Here is a 16,608-nt window from a genome sequence, read left to right on the forward strand (position 1 = left end):
TAGATGTGATCAGGTTTAGGGTATTGAGATACACAGATTATCCTGGATTCTCTGGGTGGGTACAATGGAATCACAAGTGTTCTTATAAGGGAAAGGGGCAGGCAGGGGGGTCAGAGAAGGGGATGTGGCCACAGAGGCAGAACCAGAGCAGCGCAGCACAGCTGCTGTCTGGGAAGATGGAAGGCTCAGGAGTCAAGGAAGATAGAAAAGGCTGGGAAACAATTCTCTTCCAGAGCACTGAAAGGAACACAACCATGCTGACACCTTGACTTTAGGACTTCTGACCTCCACTACTGTAAGATAAGTTGTGTTGTTTTAAGCCACTAGGCTTTGTGGTGACTTGATACAGTAGCCACAGGAGACTAAATAATGTATCTGTGGGAGTTTGCATCTTCTGTCCCAGTTGCTACCTTTTCTGTGTCCATGCTGTCAGCTATTTGAAGTTCCTCGTGCAGATGGCATAGAGTCCAGTTTACCACCCTGGACTACAGGTTTGACCATGTGACCCGCACTGGCCAGTAGAATGAACTAGAAGTGCTGGCGTGCCAGCTCTGAGCGAGGCCTAGAGACACCTGTGCTTCTGCTCTTCTGTCCTCTGCACTGCCATGAGGAGGCACGCCTGGGCCAGCTGACTGGTTTGAGGAGGATGAGACAATGGAGCTCCTCTGCCTCAGTGGAGGCATTCCAGCAGGCCGAGGCCCTGCCAAGCTGTCTTCAACTGAGTCCACTGTAGGTCAGCTGACACTATTGACCCCTCAGCTAAATGACTGCTTCTTTAAGACCCTGAATTCTGGGAAAATTTGTTACACAGCAGTAGCTAAGTGATACAGTGCTTTATGAAGTAATGACAGCAACTTGGAGAGCAACTCTCAGTGTTTTTCATGTGTCGTGGACTCCGTGTAGTACTTGCTTCCACTGAGTGAATGGCCCAGGCCATAACATTTTAGGGACTTTATTTATGTCAATGAAGTCTCATCACATGCAGTGCAATAATCAGGAACAGAGAATCAGAAGCTCGTCCACTCACCACCACCCACAAAGAGCTCACACTGCAGCAGTCTGTTGATCTGTGTTTATTGAGATTATAAAATATAATAAGTTATATGTACAGAATAAGACAAAAATATTGACAAGTAAGACTTGAGTGGCTAAGGGCCACAGACTTGGCCTGTGGTGTTTTCTAAAGGTTTTTAAGTATTGCAGGATAATGACTGTCTTCCTACTAAAATGGTAGATGGAGTCCCAGTTTTGGTCAGTGACAATCATTATGGCCTCATTGATTCTGAATTCCATAATGTAGACTAAAGCATATCAGAGTAAACCTTTCCTGGATTTGTTTCCAAATAAGTAAACGACAAAGGAAGTACATATAAGGGCTAGATCCCTAAAAATGGCAGGCTGAGAGCCAGTGGAACATGGTTTCACGTTGGCTAGCCCTCAGGCCCCAGAACTCCAACACCTGCAGTGTGAAGTGAGGTCAAGCGCCCGGCAGCAGTGCAGCCACCCCTTGCTCCACTGCAAGTGCTGTTCTAAGTGCTGGAACCACATGCTCATCACATGTGACTTCTGCAGTCTAATCAAGGGGAGGCACTCATCACTATGATGAAAAAGCAGGGGAAAGAGGCACAGCAGGATTTCAAAGAGGAGTTAAAAGGATAATTAAGCTTGCAGGATATACCAAATAGGTTCTGAAAAAATGCAGCAAACAGACACAGTAAGTGATATTAAACATTCAGGACCTAATTACGATCCTCTCACAGCAGGCTCGGCACTCATTGGTGGGAAGTTGCTTGTTGGCTTTGAAGCTAAGATTGATTCCCCACCCCAAAGTATTTGTTCAGTCATGCGACTTGTAATTTTAAAAACATCGCTTTATAACTCAGAGACTTTGCTTTTAGTGATAATCACAGTCAGACTTCCAGAGGAGAGCTCGGCAGTGAACTTCACAGCCTCCCCGGGTGTGATCACAACCCTGCCCCCGAGCTCCTGGCAACCACAGCGTAGTAAGAAAATCTGCCAGAACAATGCCAGTTTATTAGCTTTATCTCTACAAATCCTATGTCAAACAATCAAAGTCACTGTGAAAACACCGAGTCTGAGTTTTGCAGCTCTTACTCTCATTTTACCTGTTGGCCCCGCTGTATTTACTTTGTGGCGCCTCGGAGGTCCAGCCTTTCCTGCAGCTTCACTTTCTCTGCTCACCTGAACCCTGCCTTTCCTGATTCCAGAATCCCAGACTAACCTCTCATGTGCAGAAGAGAAACTGAGGCAGGGGAGGGAGAAGAAAGTAACCCAGTGTGGCACAACTGCAGCCAGGTCCCTGACCCCAAGCCAGGCTTCTGGGGCTCTGCAGGGCCCCACGGACAAGCTCAGAAAGTGGCGTCTGAAACCCTCAGGCCACGAGGCTCACTCACGAGTCTTGGACTCTCGAAATCTAGAGTTGTGCATGGCTGAACGGACTCTTAGGAAGTCGTCATTTCCCTTTCTAATCACAGGTGACCACTCACTTCTGTTGGAAGCAGAAACAGCCTGACACATTACACTTGTTTTCTTGAGCACTGTTGCCCCAAAAGGGTCAAATCTGCCTGAAGATGAGAGTGGAAGGCCATTCACGTGTGCTGTAGACTGGGTGCCCTCCACCCCCACTGAAGCTTAATCCTCACTGTAAATGTTGCAGGTGAGAAATCCTATTTTGATCGTTGAAAGGTGGGGCCTTGAAGACGTGATTAGAGTGTAGGACCATGCAGTAGTGAATGGATTAAAAATGGTGGTCAGGGGCGAGGTTCTGGGACTTTAAAAGGACAGTGCAGGAGGAACTGTCTCTGCTCTCTCTGCTTCCACCATCTTGCGATGTGAAGGGTCACTGCTGCCAACACCAGATGTGTTCCTTGGACTGTGGATTTCCAAACCTCAAATTTGTAATTTATAGATTGTAAGCAAATAAATTTTATTTTCTTACAAATTACCCACTTCAGGTATTTTGTTATAAGCAACAGAAATGGACTAATACAGAAAATTGGTACCAGAGAAGTGGGGTGTTGCTTACAAAAGATACTTGAAAATGTGGAAGCAGCTTTGAAACTGGGTAATGGGTAAAGGCTGGAGGAATTTGGAGGAACGGGCTAGAAAAGGTCTACATGCTAGTGAAAGTTTAGAAGGTAAGAAAAGCAGGGAAAGTTTGGAATGTTTTAGAGACTGGTTAAAATGGTGGTGACCAGAGTGCTGATGGAAATATGGACTGTAAAGACCATTCTAAGGAGGTCTCAGATAGAAATAAGGAGTTTATTGAAAACTGTGGCAAAGATCAGCCTTTCTATGAACTGGCAAGGAATGTAGCTGAATTGTGTCCATGTCCTGGGACTTCATGGAAGTTGGAACTTATGAATTGTGAACCAGAATATTTGGCAGAAGAAATTTCTAAGCCACAAAACATTCAGGAAGCTGCATGATTACTTCTAACAGCCTACTCTGAGTTATGGTGGCAAAAGCATGACATAAAGCCAGAAATTAAAAGGGAAGCAGAGTGTAAAGATTTGGAAAACTTGCAGCCTGGCCATGTGGTAGAGAAGCAGAGAGCATTTTCATTGTATTTTATTTTATTTATTTATTTATTTATTTATTTTTTGTGACCAGTAAGGGGATTGGAACCCTTGGCTTGGTGTCACCCACACCGCGCTCAGCCAGTGAGTGCACTGGCCATCCCTATATAGGATCCGAACCTGCGGCCTTGGCCCCGTGCCGCTGCGCTCCAGCTCTGCACTCTCCTGAGTGAGCCACGGGTTCGGCCCGAGCATTCTCAGAAGGAGAATGTGATGGTGCTGAGAAGATTAGTACAAAAGAAAGGGATTGTCAGGAGAAGGGGGAAAAGGCCCTGAATGCACTGCAGAAGCCTCTGGGGCCAACCCTTCCATTTCAGGCCCAAAGGCCTAGGGAGAAAGAATAGTCTTGGGGAACAGGCCTGAAGTGCCCTCCATGGGCTTGCTGCCTAGGGCCACCTTGGGAAGCTGCTTCCAGAACCAGCACCCCAGCTGCTTTGGCTGCTCCAGCCATGTCTAAATTGGCCCCAGGTGTGGCTGGACCCACAGCTTTTGGAAGATACAAGCTGGAAGCCTTGGCAGCATTCATGTAGCATTAAGTCTTTAGGCTGGCAGAATGCCAGAGCTGAGAAGGCTTGGGAGCTTCTACCCCAATTTCAAAGGATGTATAGAAAAGTCTGGGGGCCCAGGAGGAGATCTGTTGCAAGGGCGGAGTCACTGCAGACAGGCTTCACTAGAGCAATGCTGAGGGGAAATATGGGATCAGAGTTGCAGCAGAGAAACCCCAACAGTGCCATGCCTAGTGGAGCTGAGAGAGTGGGACTGCCATGGAGACCCCAGACCTGTGGAGCTACCAGAGTGGAACAGCAGCCCAAGAGAGCTGAAGTGTGGTCTGAGACCAGGAAAGCAATAGGAGCAGAGCTGCCTAAGGACTTGGGGACTGAACCCCACACTAGTGTGCAGAGGACATTGAACATGAAGTCAAAGTACATGATTTGCCATCTTTGAAATTTAATGCCTGCTCTGTTGGGTTTTGGACTTGTTTGGGACCTGTTACACCTTTCTTTTGGCCTATTTCTCCCTTTTGGAATGGGAATGTATACCCTATGCTTGTCCCACCATTGTATCTTGGCAATATATAACTTGTTTTGATTTCAGAGATGGAACTTTAAACTTTGGATTTTGAATTGAAACAAGTTAAGACTTTGGGGATGAAATGAACATATTTGTATGTGAAAAGGACATGAGTTTTGGGCGGTCAGGGAAAGAATGCTGTAGACTGGATGTCCCCCAACCTCATTGAAGCTTAATCCTCACTGTAAATATTGAGGGTGGAAAATCCTATTATGGTAATTGAAAGGTAGGGCCTTGAAGATGTGATTAGATTGTAGGACCATGCGGTAGTGAATGGATTAAAAATGGTGGTCAGGGGTGTGGTTCTGGGTCTTTAAAAGGACAGCGCATGAGGAACTGTCTCTACTCTCTCTTCATCCACCAACTTGCAATGTGAAGGGTCACTGCTGCCACCACCAGATGTGTTCCTTGGACTGTGGATTTCCCAGCCTCAGAAACTGTAAGCAAATAAATTTCATTTTCTTATAAATATCCCACTTCAGGTATTTTGTTATAAGCAACAGAAATGGACTAATACAACATGTAATACGGACCACTGAGTTCTCATGCAGTGACTGAAACTGGCTACTACAAATATCTACTTGATTGAGCAAACACATGCCTCACACGTCGGTGACATAAGCAGGCCATAGTGTGAGCTTCCTCCATTATTGACTAGACAGCCTGTAGGATACGGTGACCTCAAGGACAAAGATAATGAACAGGTAAAGTTAGCCTAGTGAAACCACATAGGGTATTAACAGACTTGCACTGAATCTGAAACAATACAAGGAGTGGGATGTCTGTATTCTGTAGCCATTTTACCGAAACTTTTGAGCTGCTTTCTTCACAAGGATGGCCTCCTTCATCACCCCAGAGGAAGCTGTCCCCCCTCTTAGAACTTTTATTGTATTTTCTTATCATCCCTTCACTCATCCTGTTTGACATCTTCTAGTGAAGTGGTTTGTAGAGGGGTCTTGTCACCCACTGGAGTGTGAATTACTTAAAGGCAGGGACCAGATTCTTCCCCTTTGCCATCCCACATGGTCTGGTTCATTCGAGTTCCCAGCAGTGTCTCTTGAATGAACTAATGGCGGGATGGAGGGATGGTCAGTTGAATAAATATTCATTCTGCCTGGTGAGGTACAGGTGGGTAGCTGGGAGTACCCCAGCTTTAATCCTTTATCTTTGGTTAGATTGGAAGATGGGCCTCATTTCCTCTTGCTACTTGGAACAGCCTAATGCATTTGGTGACATGTCAGAAAGTGCCTTGACTCTTGCCAGTCTGCTGGCACCACTCACATCTCCAGAGCTCGTTAGACCCTTGGCTTGCCCCAGGGAGGACAGTTCAGGCAAGCTCCTCAGGATATGGTAGGAGCGGGGGAGGCAGGCAGTACAACCCCTGCCCACTCCAGGATGTCTGCACACAAAGACTCCACAGCATCCAGCCGCTCAATTTGTACCAGTTTTGTGAGTAGCTCTGGTATGCTGTAGCCCGCTGTGCTGATGCGGTCGAAGAGTTGCATGCCATCTGTCATGCCCCCAATCTCATCCCTCTTCAGTCCAAAGCTCTCTGCAAGGTGGCGCCACGTCTTCACAACAGCCTTCTCAGAGTTGTACGTGGAGCTGAGCATTCGGCTTGTCTTCTCGAGGCAATCAAATGGCAGCTCTGTGGGGCTGAGACCTACGGAGACCAACAGCCACAGTGAGATCTTGTAAATTGCAGTCCACATAAGCTCAACACCATTAAAAATTATCTTCGAAACCTTTTTTAAAAATTGAAAAATAAAACTCAGATGTGGAAAACCAAACAAAACAACTGCATAGCTCAAGACCCTTCCCCACTAGGAAAATAACCACAATATTGACAATTATAGTAATCCCCTCAAGTCCATTTTTAGCATTCTTCAAGGAAATCAGTATGTTACCCTTAGTTGGGTGACCCTGCCTTACTTGAGCTGGGCTGAGGAGAGGGTCGAAAGGACAGTATCACGTCCCTTTACAGGGACTTTATGAAGGATGCTTTCACTGCTAGCTCAAGGTGTTTGGGTTATTGGAACCAAGTTACTGCCAACTCAGTGGTCTGATCGTTCTCAGCCCCTGCTGTACATTAGGCTTACCTAGGAGAATTTTTAAAAATTGATGTATCTTTGCTTCTGAAAGATGGAGTAGACATACTTTTCCCTATTTCTCCCACTATGTACAGCTAAATCCATGGACACTATGTATAAGACAAACATAAAAAAAGTCCAAAAAGTAGAGAAAAGAAGATAGATCAACTAGGAACCTTGGGACCCAAAGAATGACATGGTGATGAGTTCCCTGTTTGTTTGTTTTTTTAACTTCACATATCCCAGACCTGAAGCTAAAGATTTTGAAAATCCAGAAATACCAATAAGCACAGAGAGTCCAACAAGTCTATTCTCTCTAGCCAAAGAGCAGCCCAGCAAGAACAAAATATTTAAACACTAATTGCCAAATACCACAGAAAAAACTGTGGCCCCACCCCCGCTCAGGCCAGCGAAGGCTAAATGGGGAGACTAGACCTCCCTCACTAGGCTGTAACACTGTGCCAGGGTGGTGTCAGTGAAGCCCCGGTAGGGAGTTAGTACTTTTACATTACTGGTCCCCCACTCCATGGTCTCAGTGGGAACCATGTAGGGAACCAGATTCCCATCCCCAACTAGCAGTAAAAGGAGCCCCTGTCTTAGGTGTCAAGGAAGGTTGAGTGGGGAACTTGGATGTCTACCACTACCTGGCAGTAACAAGGTGTCACCCCCTTGCCCTGCCACAGAACCATCCAGGAGCCAGCTAAAATAGAAGGTTTAAATAAGATCTTATAACATGACATGAAACTGTCCAGGTTTCAAAAGAAACTCACTCATCGTATCAAGAACCAGGGAGATCTTAAATGAGTAAAAAAAGACAATTGATAGATATCAACATCTACATAACAGAAATGGTGGATTATCTAAAACATACTTTAAAGAATCCATGATACAAATACTTCAACAAGCAATTATGAACATGCTTGAAACAAATGAAAAAATAGAAAACCTCAGAAACAGAGAAAATATAAAAAAGAACCAAATGGAAATATTAGAACTGAAAAATTCAATAGCCAAAATTAGAAGCTCAATAAATGTGTTGAATGGCAGATTAATGACAGAGGAATGAATCAATGAGCTGGATAACAGAACAATAGAAATTACTCAATTTGAACACGAGAGAGAAAATAAGCTGAAAAACACAAAGCCCTAGGGACCTGTGGGGTTATAATAAAAGAGCTAATATTTGTGTCATGGAGTTCCAGAAAGAGAGGAGAAAAAGGGTTGGGCTGAATAAGTACTTGAAGAAGTAATGGCTGAAAACTTCTCAAACTTGTAAAGAGGCACAAGCCTAAAAATTCAATAAGTTGAGCAAACCCCAAACAGGAAAAACCCAAAGAAATTCATATCAACACACGTTATAAATAAACTTTTGAAAACTAAACACAAAGTCTTGGAAGCAGCCAGAGAAAAACAACACTTTACCTATAGGGGAAAATCAATTAGAATGACAGCAGATTTATCAACAGAAACCTGGGGACCAGAAAAAGGAGGCACAGTATTTTCAAGTACTGAAAGAGAAGAACTGGTAAACCAGAATCCTATACCCACTGAAAATATCCCTCAGGAATAAAGGGAAAATCAAGACATTCCAAGATGAAAAAAAATGAAGAGAATTTGTCACTAGCAGGTCTTCCCTAAAAGAATTACAAAGGAAAATTCTCTAAACAGAAAGGAAATGATAAAACAATGAATCTTGGAACATCAGAAAAGAACACAGTAAACAACAATACAGGCAAACACACTATGCTTTCCTTCTCCTTTTAAGTTTTCTGAATTATATTTGACAGTTGAAGCAAGTGATTTTGTTCTAAATATAAGTAGAGAAAATATTTGAGACAACTATAAACAGGGAAGGTAAAGTGACATAAAGAAAGGTAAGGTTTCTATACTTCATTCAAACTGGTAAAATGATAATACCAGAAGACTGATGTGTATATATATACACACACACATATATACACATATATATACACACACACACTAGTATATATTATGCAATAACTAGAGGAACTACTAAAATAGCTATGGAAAAAGATGTACTCAAAACACATCAAACACATCACTCAAAAAACATCAAAATGGAATTATAAAATATGTTCAAGTGACCCACAGGGAAGCAGAAAAAAGAAAACAGAGAAATAAAAACCACAGACAACGAACAGTAAACAAACAAACAAAAAACTGTAGACTTAAGCCCTAACATAACAATGACTACATTAAATGTAAATGGTTTAAATACCAACTAAAAGGCAGAGTTTGGCAAAGTCGATCTAAAAGTTACACAATTATATGCTGTCTACAAGAAAGTCACTTCTAAAATAGTGACATAGGCAGGTGAAAGTAAAAGGATAAAAAAAATATATATCATGAAAGCATTAGCAAAAGGAAGCAAAAGTTGCTATAGTATCAGATAAAGTAGACCAGCACAAAGAAAATTATCAGAGACAGACATTCTGTAATGATTAAAGGGTCAGTCTACCAAGAAGACATAGCAATTCTAAATAAATATACACCAAACAACAGCTCCAAAATATGTGAAGCAAAAACTGATAGACCTGAAAGGAGAGAGAGCTAAGTCCACAGTTATAGTTGAAGACTCCAACACCTCTCCCTCAGCAATTGACAGAACAATAAGAAGAAAATCAGCAAGAATATAGAACTCAACGTCATCAACCATAAGAATCTAATTGAAATTTATAGAAAACTCCACCCAACAATAGCAGAATACATATTCTTTGTAAGTGCAGGCTTTAAACCTCAAAAAATGTTAAAGAATTGAAATTGTATAGGGTATATTCCCCTACCACAATGGAATCATATAGGGATCAATAACACAAAAATCTTCACACACTTGAAAACTAAACGTACATTTGTAAGTAATCCATGGGTCAAAGAAGAAGTCTCAAAGGAAATTAAAAAATAAATGAAAATGAAAATACATATCAATATTTGTGGCACACAGCAAAAGTAGTACAGAGAGAGAAATTTATAGAACAAATACACACATCACAAAAGAGGAAAACTCTCAAAGTAATAATCTAAGCTCCCATCTCAAGCACCTAGAAAAAGGTTAGCAAAATAAACCCAAAATAAACAGAAGGAAGAAAATAATAAGATAAGAGCAGTAATCAATAAAATGCAAAAGAATAAGGCAATAGAGGTCAACATGGAAAGGGCCAGTTATTTGAAAAGATCAATAAAACTGACAAGTCTCTAGTAAGACTGATAAAGAAAAAGTAAAGAGAGAAGACATGAATTACCAATATTGAGAATAAAGCAGGGGATATCACTAAAGATTCTGCAGTCATCAAAAACATAATAATACTATGAGCAACTCCAACCTTACACACATAAATCTGACAATTTGGATGAAATTTTAAAAAATTTCTCAAAAAGCATAAACTACTCACCCTGTATGAAATAGATCATTTGGACACTCTTATAATTATTAGGGAAACTGTATTTGCAATAAAAAAAAATCCCCCCCAAAGTAATCTCCAGCCCCACATGGTTCACTAGAGAATTATACCAATGTTTAAAGAATTAACATCAATTCTACACAATCTCTTCCAGAAAATAGAAAAGGAGGAAACACTTCCCAACTCATTCTGTGAAGGTAGTATTAACTTGATACTGAAACTAGACAAAGACAACAAGCAAAAGGAAAACCACAGACCAATATCTCTCATGAATATAAATGCAAAATCCTTAACCAAATATTAGCAAATAGAATTCAGCAATTTCAAAAAGAATTATACACCATGACAAGTGGGGTTTATTCCAGGGCAGCAAGGCTGGTTCAATATTCAAAATCTAATGTAATCCATTTACAAAATTAATGTCAACATTTACAAAAAACCTAGAGCTAACATTATACTTAATGGTGAAAAACTAAAATGCTTTCCCTTTAAGATCAGGAACAAGGGAAGGATTTCTGCTTTCACCACTCTTATTTAACATAATGCTGGAACTTATAGACAATGCAGTAAGGTGAGAAAAGGAAAGAAAATGCATAGATTGGAAAGGAAGAAATAAAACTGTCCCCATTTGCAGATGTGATTATCTATGTAGAAACTCGTAAGGAATCTATAAGAAATCTCCCAGATCTTACAAGTGAATTCAGAAAGGTTACAGGAAATGTGATAAACATACAAAAATTAATTGTATTTCTAAATACTAGCAATAGATACATAGATACTGAAATTAAAATATCATTTACAATTGTTCAAAAATAAATAAAATGCTTAACACATAAATCTAGCAAAATATATGCAGAAGTTGTATTCTGAGAATTACACAATGCTGATGAAGGAAATCAAAGATGATCTAAATAAATGAAGAGACATACTATGTTCATGGATTAGAAGACTCAAAATGATATAGATGTCAAATCTCCCCAAATTGATATATGTGCTTAATGCAATTCCTGTTGAAATCCCAGCAAGACATTTTGTACGTATAGGGAAGATTATTCTAAAATTTAGATGGAAAGGAAAAGGAACTATAACAGTTAAAAGATTTTTGAAAAAAAAAAAAGAACAAAATTGGAGTACTCTATCTGCTTTCTTATATTATACAGGAATCAAGACTGTGTGGTACTGTCAGAGGGACACACAGATCCAGGCAAGGGAACATAAAACTGAGAAAATAAGTCTGCACAAATATACCAAATGGATTTTCGATCAAGGTGCAAAAGTGATTCATTGGAGGAAAGAGCCTTTTCAACAAATGGTGTTATTGCAAGTGGACATCCACAGGCAAAAAAATGGACCTCCACCTAAGTCTCATATCTTGTATACAAAACATAAAACTATAAAACTTTTAGAAAAAATTGTGGGAGAAAATCTTTGGGATCTAGGGTTAAGGAAAGAGATCTTAAACTTGACCTCAAACACAATCCATATAAGGAAAACTTTATAATAAATTTGACTCATAAAAATTTAAAACGTTCCTCTGTGAAAGACACTGTTAAGAGAGTGAAAAGACAAGCTAAGCTAGCTGCACAATGGAAAAAAATACTTGCAAACCACAATCCATCACAGGACTAGTACCTAAAATACACAAAGAACTTTCAAACCCCAAAAGCAAAAAAAAAAAAAAAAAAAAAAAAAAGACACAATCCAACTAGAAAATGGGCAACACATGGGGAAACTGGATTATTCATACATTGTAAATGGGAATATAAAATAGTACAGCCACTTTGGAAAACATTTTGGCAGCTTTTAACAACACTAGATATGCAGCTAGCATACAACTCAACAGTTGCGCTCCTGGTCATTTGTTACAGAGAATCGATGCCTTGGGCTCACACAAAAACCTGTACACAAATGTGTGTAGCACTTTTATTCATAATATCCCCTAACTGAAAACAACCCAGATGTCCTTCAGTGGGTGAATGGTTAAACCAACTGTCACGGAACACTTCTCACAATAGAAAGGAATAAACTATGGACAGCCGAAACAACCTGGATGAGTCTCCGCTGAATGGTTCCAAGTGAGAAAAACCATTTACAAGAGATTATATGCTATATGATTTCACTTTTAGAACATTCTTGAAATGATAAAATTACAGAAATGGAGGGCAGATTAGTGCTTGCCAGGGCTGAGGAGGGGGTGGGGTGGCTGGGAACGGGGTGTAGCTATAATAGGGCCATAGGAGGGCTGCTCATGGTGACGGAATTAGTCTCTATCCTCATTGTATCAGTATCAGTGTCCTGGTTGTGACTTTTATGCATGGTTTTACAAGATTAATATCTCATTAGGAGAAACTGGGTGAAGGACACACAGGACCTCTGCATTATCTCTTACCACTGTATGGTAAGAATTATCTCAAAATAAAAAGTTTAATTAAAAACAAAAACCCAAAAAGACATTGATGCCTGGGATTCCCCCAGACTAATTACATCAGGATCTTGGGGCAGGCAGGGTGGGCTGGGTAGGCAGAGACAGTGTTAAGATCTCCAGATGATGCTGACGTGCCCTGGGGCTGGGCGCTACTGATCTGCAGTTCTCCATCCTGGCTGCGTGCAGGTCGGCCACTGTGGGGTCATGAGGCCCATGTGCCTGGGCCGCCAGATGAGGCTGAGGGCATGGGGCTTTAAGCCCTCCATCCCCCTCTCCCAGGCTCACTGGCGGGGCTCCTCTTGTGTGTGGGGTTTCTAAAATTAATTGGAAAACCACTGTCCAGGGGTATGGGCTCTTAAAGCCAGGACATTCTTTGGAACAGAGAAGAGCTCCCTGGGGAGATGGAATGCAAGTCTCTGATGGTCCTCCACTGGGCAGCTGACAGCCCCACCATGCCAGGCCAGGCTCGTGACCCCAGGCATGTATTTATGGAGAGATGCCACATTTCAGCAGGCAGCCAAGAAGAATTCTTGGCCATGGAACTCGCCCCCACTAGTTATTTCTGGCCAATGGAGCACGTGACCAGCAAGCTGGCCAGGCTGGTGGCTGGACAGGCCCACTTGGGTGTGAGCAGCCCAGTGTCAACAGAGCTCACTAAGATGGGCAGTGGGAAAATCCCCTGACCTCAGTGATGAGATGTTTATCTTTGGGGTGAATAGGAAGGTAACTGAGAGAATGGATTTTGCGGAAGTTGGGAGCTGTGGGTAATGACTTCAGATTGAAGTCCTGCTGCCTTTTACCCACCCACACCCAAACTGCAGTTCCCAGAAGGCAGGTTTGGAAGGGAGGTGAGAGGCTGTACAAGGCTGTCAGAAATCATGAGCCACTAGAGGGAAAGAAAGGACTGCTGAGAGCTGGGTAAAGGATGGATAAGCAGTGAGATCCCAGGTAATGAAGCCTGTGCCCGCATGTCCCAGAGGGGAGCACCTGCACCGGGCTCTCCCTCGTCCTGTGAGGGCAAGGGCCAGGGGAGTGCTGAGGAGATGCCTTGAAATAGCTGGGAGCCAAGTTCCACTTTCCTCCACACCTGAAGTCGGTTCAGGCGGCCGTCCTGATGAGGAGTGCGACATGCCACATGGGCAACCTTCCTCAGTCCCCCTCTATGAGACCACCTTTCCACTGCTGACAACAGGGGCAGGTTGACAGGGACCCCCTTGGGTAAGTGTACACCAAGTGCTCTTGCACACTTACCTTCAACGACTCCACACACATTGGCATACACGTCCAGTATCTTTTTCCTTCTGCTTTGAATCTATGAAAGAGTTAAGAGAATGTCAACCTTCAGCAAGGGGAAAATGATAGCAAAGACCTGGATGCTCCATCTCAGTATTGGCAGGTGGAAGCTTTACCCTGATACCCAGGAAACATGCACCAGATCCTCCTGGAACGTCCCAGCCCTAACTCAGAGGAGGAAGGGGACTCTGTGGGTTTTCCTATGCACATCTCTGGTGCCTAGCTGGGGGGCGCTTCCTAGGCTCAGCTGGGCAGTCAGACTCACAAGACCTGAGGCCACAGCTATGTGGGAGGACGACCGTGGGGACCACAGCTGGGCAGCTGCACATGCAGCCTCCCCTCCCTGGAGTAGGGTTGCAGCAATGCTCTGGTGCTGAGTGGCCCTGGCTGAAAAGTCCATGCTCACATCCACTCACACCTCTTGTGACAATACCACAGGCCTGCAGCGTCCCTGCAAGTGGTGACCCTGTTACAGAGCCCACTGAACTCGGGCAGCCCAGAGTACGGCATTTCATCAGGACCGGGCCATGCCTAGGATGCCAGCCAGACATATCACTGTCATGCGGCCAGGCTTGCAGCCAGAGGCATAGCCAGGGAGCAGCCACACACAAGATCCCCTTGTCTCACTTGGTTCCAGGGCAGCCTGGGGACAATTTGTACTTGTGAACCTATTTTTATGTTAAAAAGTACACATAAGAAATACATATGTAGAAAGGTGTCTGGTTGGATATAGGCTAGTTTACAAAGGGTTTTTTCTCTCCTGTGGCATTCCAAGGGATTTTAACTCTTTTCTCTTTGCTTAATTATTATTTTTCATTTTTTTCACTATAAAGTATATAATATAAGAAATGCTTTCTGTTTTTACTCTCCTACTGTTAACCTGTCACTCTGTCCACGTTTCCCATCTTGGGCATGTGGGAGGAGCTCCCTGGCTCAGAGGAGAGCTCATTCGATAAGAAGTTCTGGTCTCATGGCTGAGAGGCATAGCGTAAGCGTCTGCAGGAGCCTTACCCCGGCAGACTTGCTGCTGGGGGCAGACTTCTCCCGCGCCAGGTGGACCAGCGACAGCAGGCACAGTTCCGGGGAGCCCTGCTTGTCGGTGGCAGGCTCCTCGTCACTGTCCACACTCCGGCTCAGCAGCTGCTCATTCTCAGAGGAGGCATCGTTCTCGCTGCAGAAACAAGAGGGACGTTTGTCAACGGTGCCTGGGAGGCTGCAGCCCTGACAGTTCTCCCAGTGGACCTGTGCCACCCAGGTGTGCCAGGTGTGTTTGTTCCTCATGGGTTTACTGAGCACCTTGTGGGCACCAGATGAGGGGACACGAGATGAGAAAGATACATCCCTGCTTCCTGCTCCTTTCCAAAGAAGTAACTCCACTACGGTGTGACCTGCAGCTGCCCGCACGTGTGTGTGTGTGTGGGGGTGGTCACAAAGGTGCGGTGGGAGCTCCAAGGGGCAGGGGGCCACCTCAGATGGCACATCTCCCCACCCTGCTGTCTGACACATGGTGGATACTCACTACAGGTTCACTGAGTATGTTCTAGATTCTTACGTTTAATCTCGATAAGCACCAAGTTCAACCTTGTGTCTCCATGCTAAGTACACCCGTGCATGGGCAACACTGAGTCCACACAGGCTGTCTAGAATAATTGCAGATGAAGCTGACTGGAGCCTCATGTCTGGGAAGCCCCTCTTGGCTGGTGGGGTGACCCACCTGAAAGTCTGCCTCATCGGGGAGCACAGCGAGCCCGGAGGGTGAGCAGGCCAGGAGGCAGGTGCAACAAGCTCAGGCGCAGGCCACACTACTGCTTGCCACCCAGGTCTGTGCAGGCCTGGGGCCGGCCTTCAGTGCTTGCAGGCTGAAGCTTAAGCTCTCAAAACCATTCCAAATATGTGAAAAACAATATTTCTTCTAATAGGCATCCTGTTTGTTTCCAGTGATTTGGCTCAACATTTTTTTTTTTTAAACAAAAAAGATTTATATTTGCTAGTATATCTCTCTATATATAACTCAGTATATACATAACTGGGTTACAGAAATGAAGCCCATATGCAAACACAACCCTAGAGACAGGATAATACAAAGAAAATAAAACAATGTTGGAGCCCCTGGCAGAGCTGCTTCCTCCTTAGGCTTCAGGCCCATCTCGTCCCCACCTAAGAGCAGGTGAAGTGGGAACGCACCACTTCACCGGCCAACTGCCTGCCCCACCAGCTCCTGTCTCCAAAACCCAAGAGTGGATGGCAGGGACCAAAGCTCAGTGCCTTGCTGTCTTTAAGAAACAATTGTCAGGTTTTAATTTTTATGCAATATTTGTGTATGAAATAAGTATTTTTCTAAGTAGGGTCCCCCAATTTTCCCTGTCTTCAGGTGAAACCCAAGTCATGGGGTACGTCCCTGCCTTTTTGAGTACTTCTTGGAGTAAGAAAGGCTGGAAAAACAGAAGAGGAGAGTCTGAGACAGGATGAGATTATGCTGGACTGGGGGCTGGGGGAGCATTTCCTTCTCAGTGAGGCCATGTATAAGAGTCAGATCCACGCAGCACAGCTGGGGCCTGGCCTTAGTCCTGGGAGCAGCAGCTCCGACCTGGCACCACTTGCCAGTGTGCACAGCAGGGCTCAGACTGTAAATTCTCTGGGGGTTGAAAAATGATCAGTCAGAATTGAGGCACTTACAGGAAATAACCTCTTTCTAAGGGACTGACTAGATT

General features: G+C 43.6%; 1 protein-coding gene across 1 annotated transcript in view; it reads right to left on the minus strand.

The window, feature by feature from the left end:
• Nucleotides 1–6,010: 6,010 nt before the first annotated feature.
• Nucleotides 6,011–16,608, minus strand: part of EDAR (ectodysplasin A receptor) — a 28,760-nt gene continuing 18,162 nt past the window's right edge. Inside the window, exons 9-11 of the mRNA XM_063087952.1 lie at nucleotides 14,909–15,068; nucleotides 13,856–13,916; nucleotides 6,011–6,333 (exon numbers count right to left, since the gene is read on the minus strand). Coding sequence (XP_062944022.1) covers nucleotides 6,011–6,333; nucleotides 13,856–13,916; nucleotides 14,909–15,068 — 544 coding nt within the window. The remainder of the gene's footprint in view (nucleotides 6,334–13,855; nucleotides 13,917–14,908; nucleotides 15,069–16,608) is intronic.

Source organism: Cynocephalus volans, chromosome 2 (assembly GCF_027409185.1).
Source record: "Cynocephalus volans isolate mCynVol1 chromosome 2, mCynVol1.pri, whole genome shotgun sequence".
Taxonomy (NCBI): domain Eukaryota; kingdom Metazoa; phylum Chordata; class Mammalia; order Dermoptera; family Cynocephalidae; genus Cynocephalus; species Cynocephalus volans.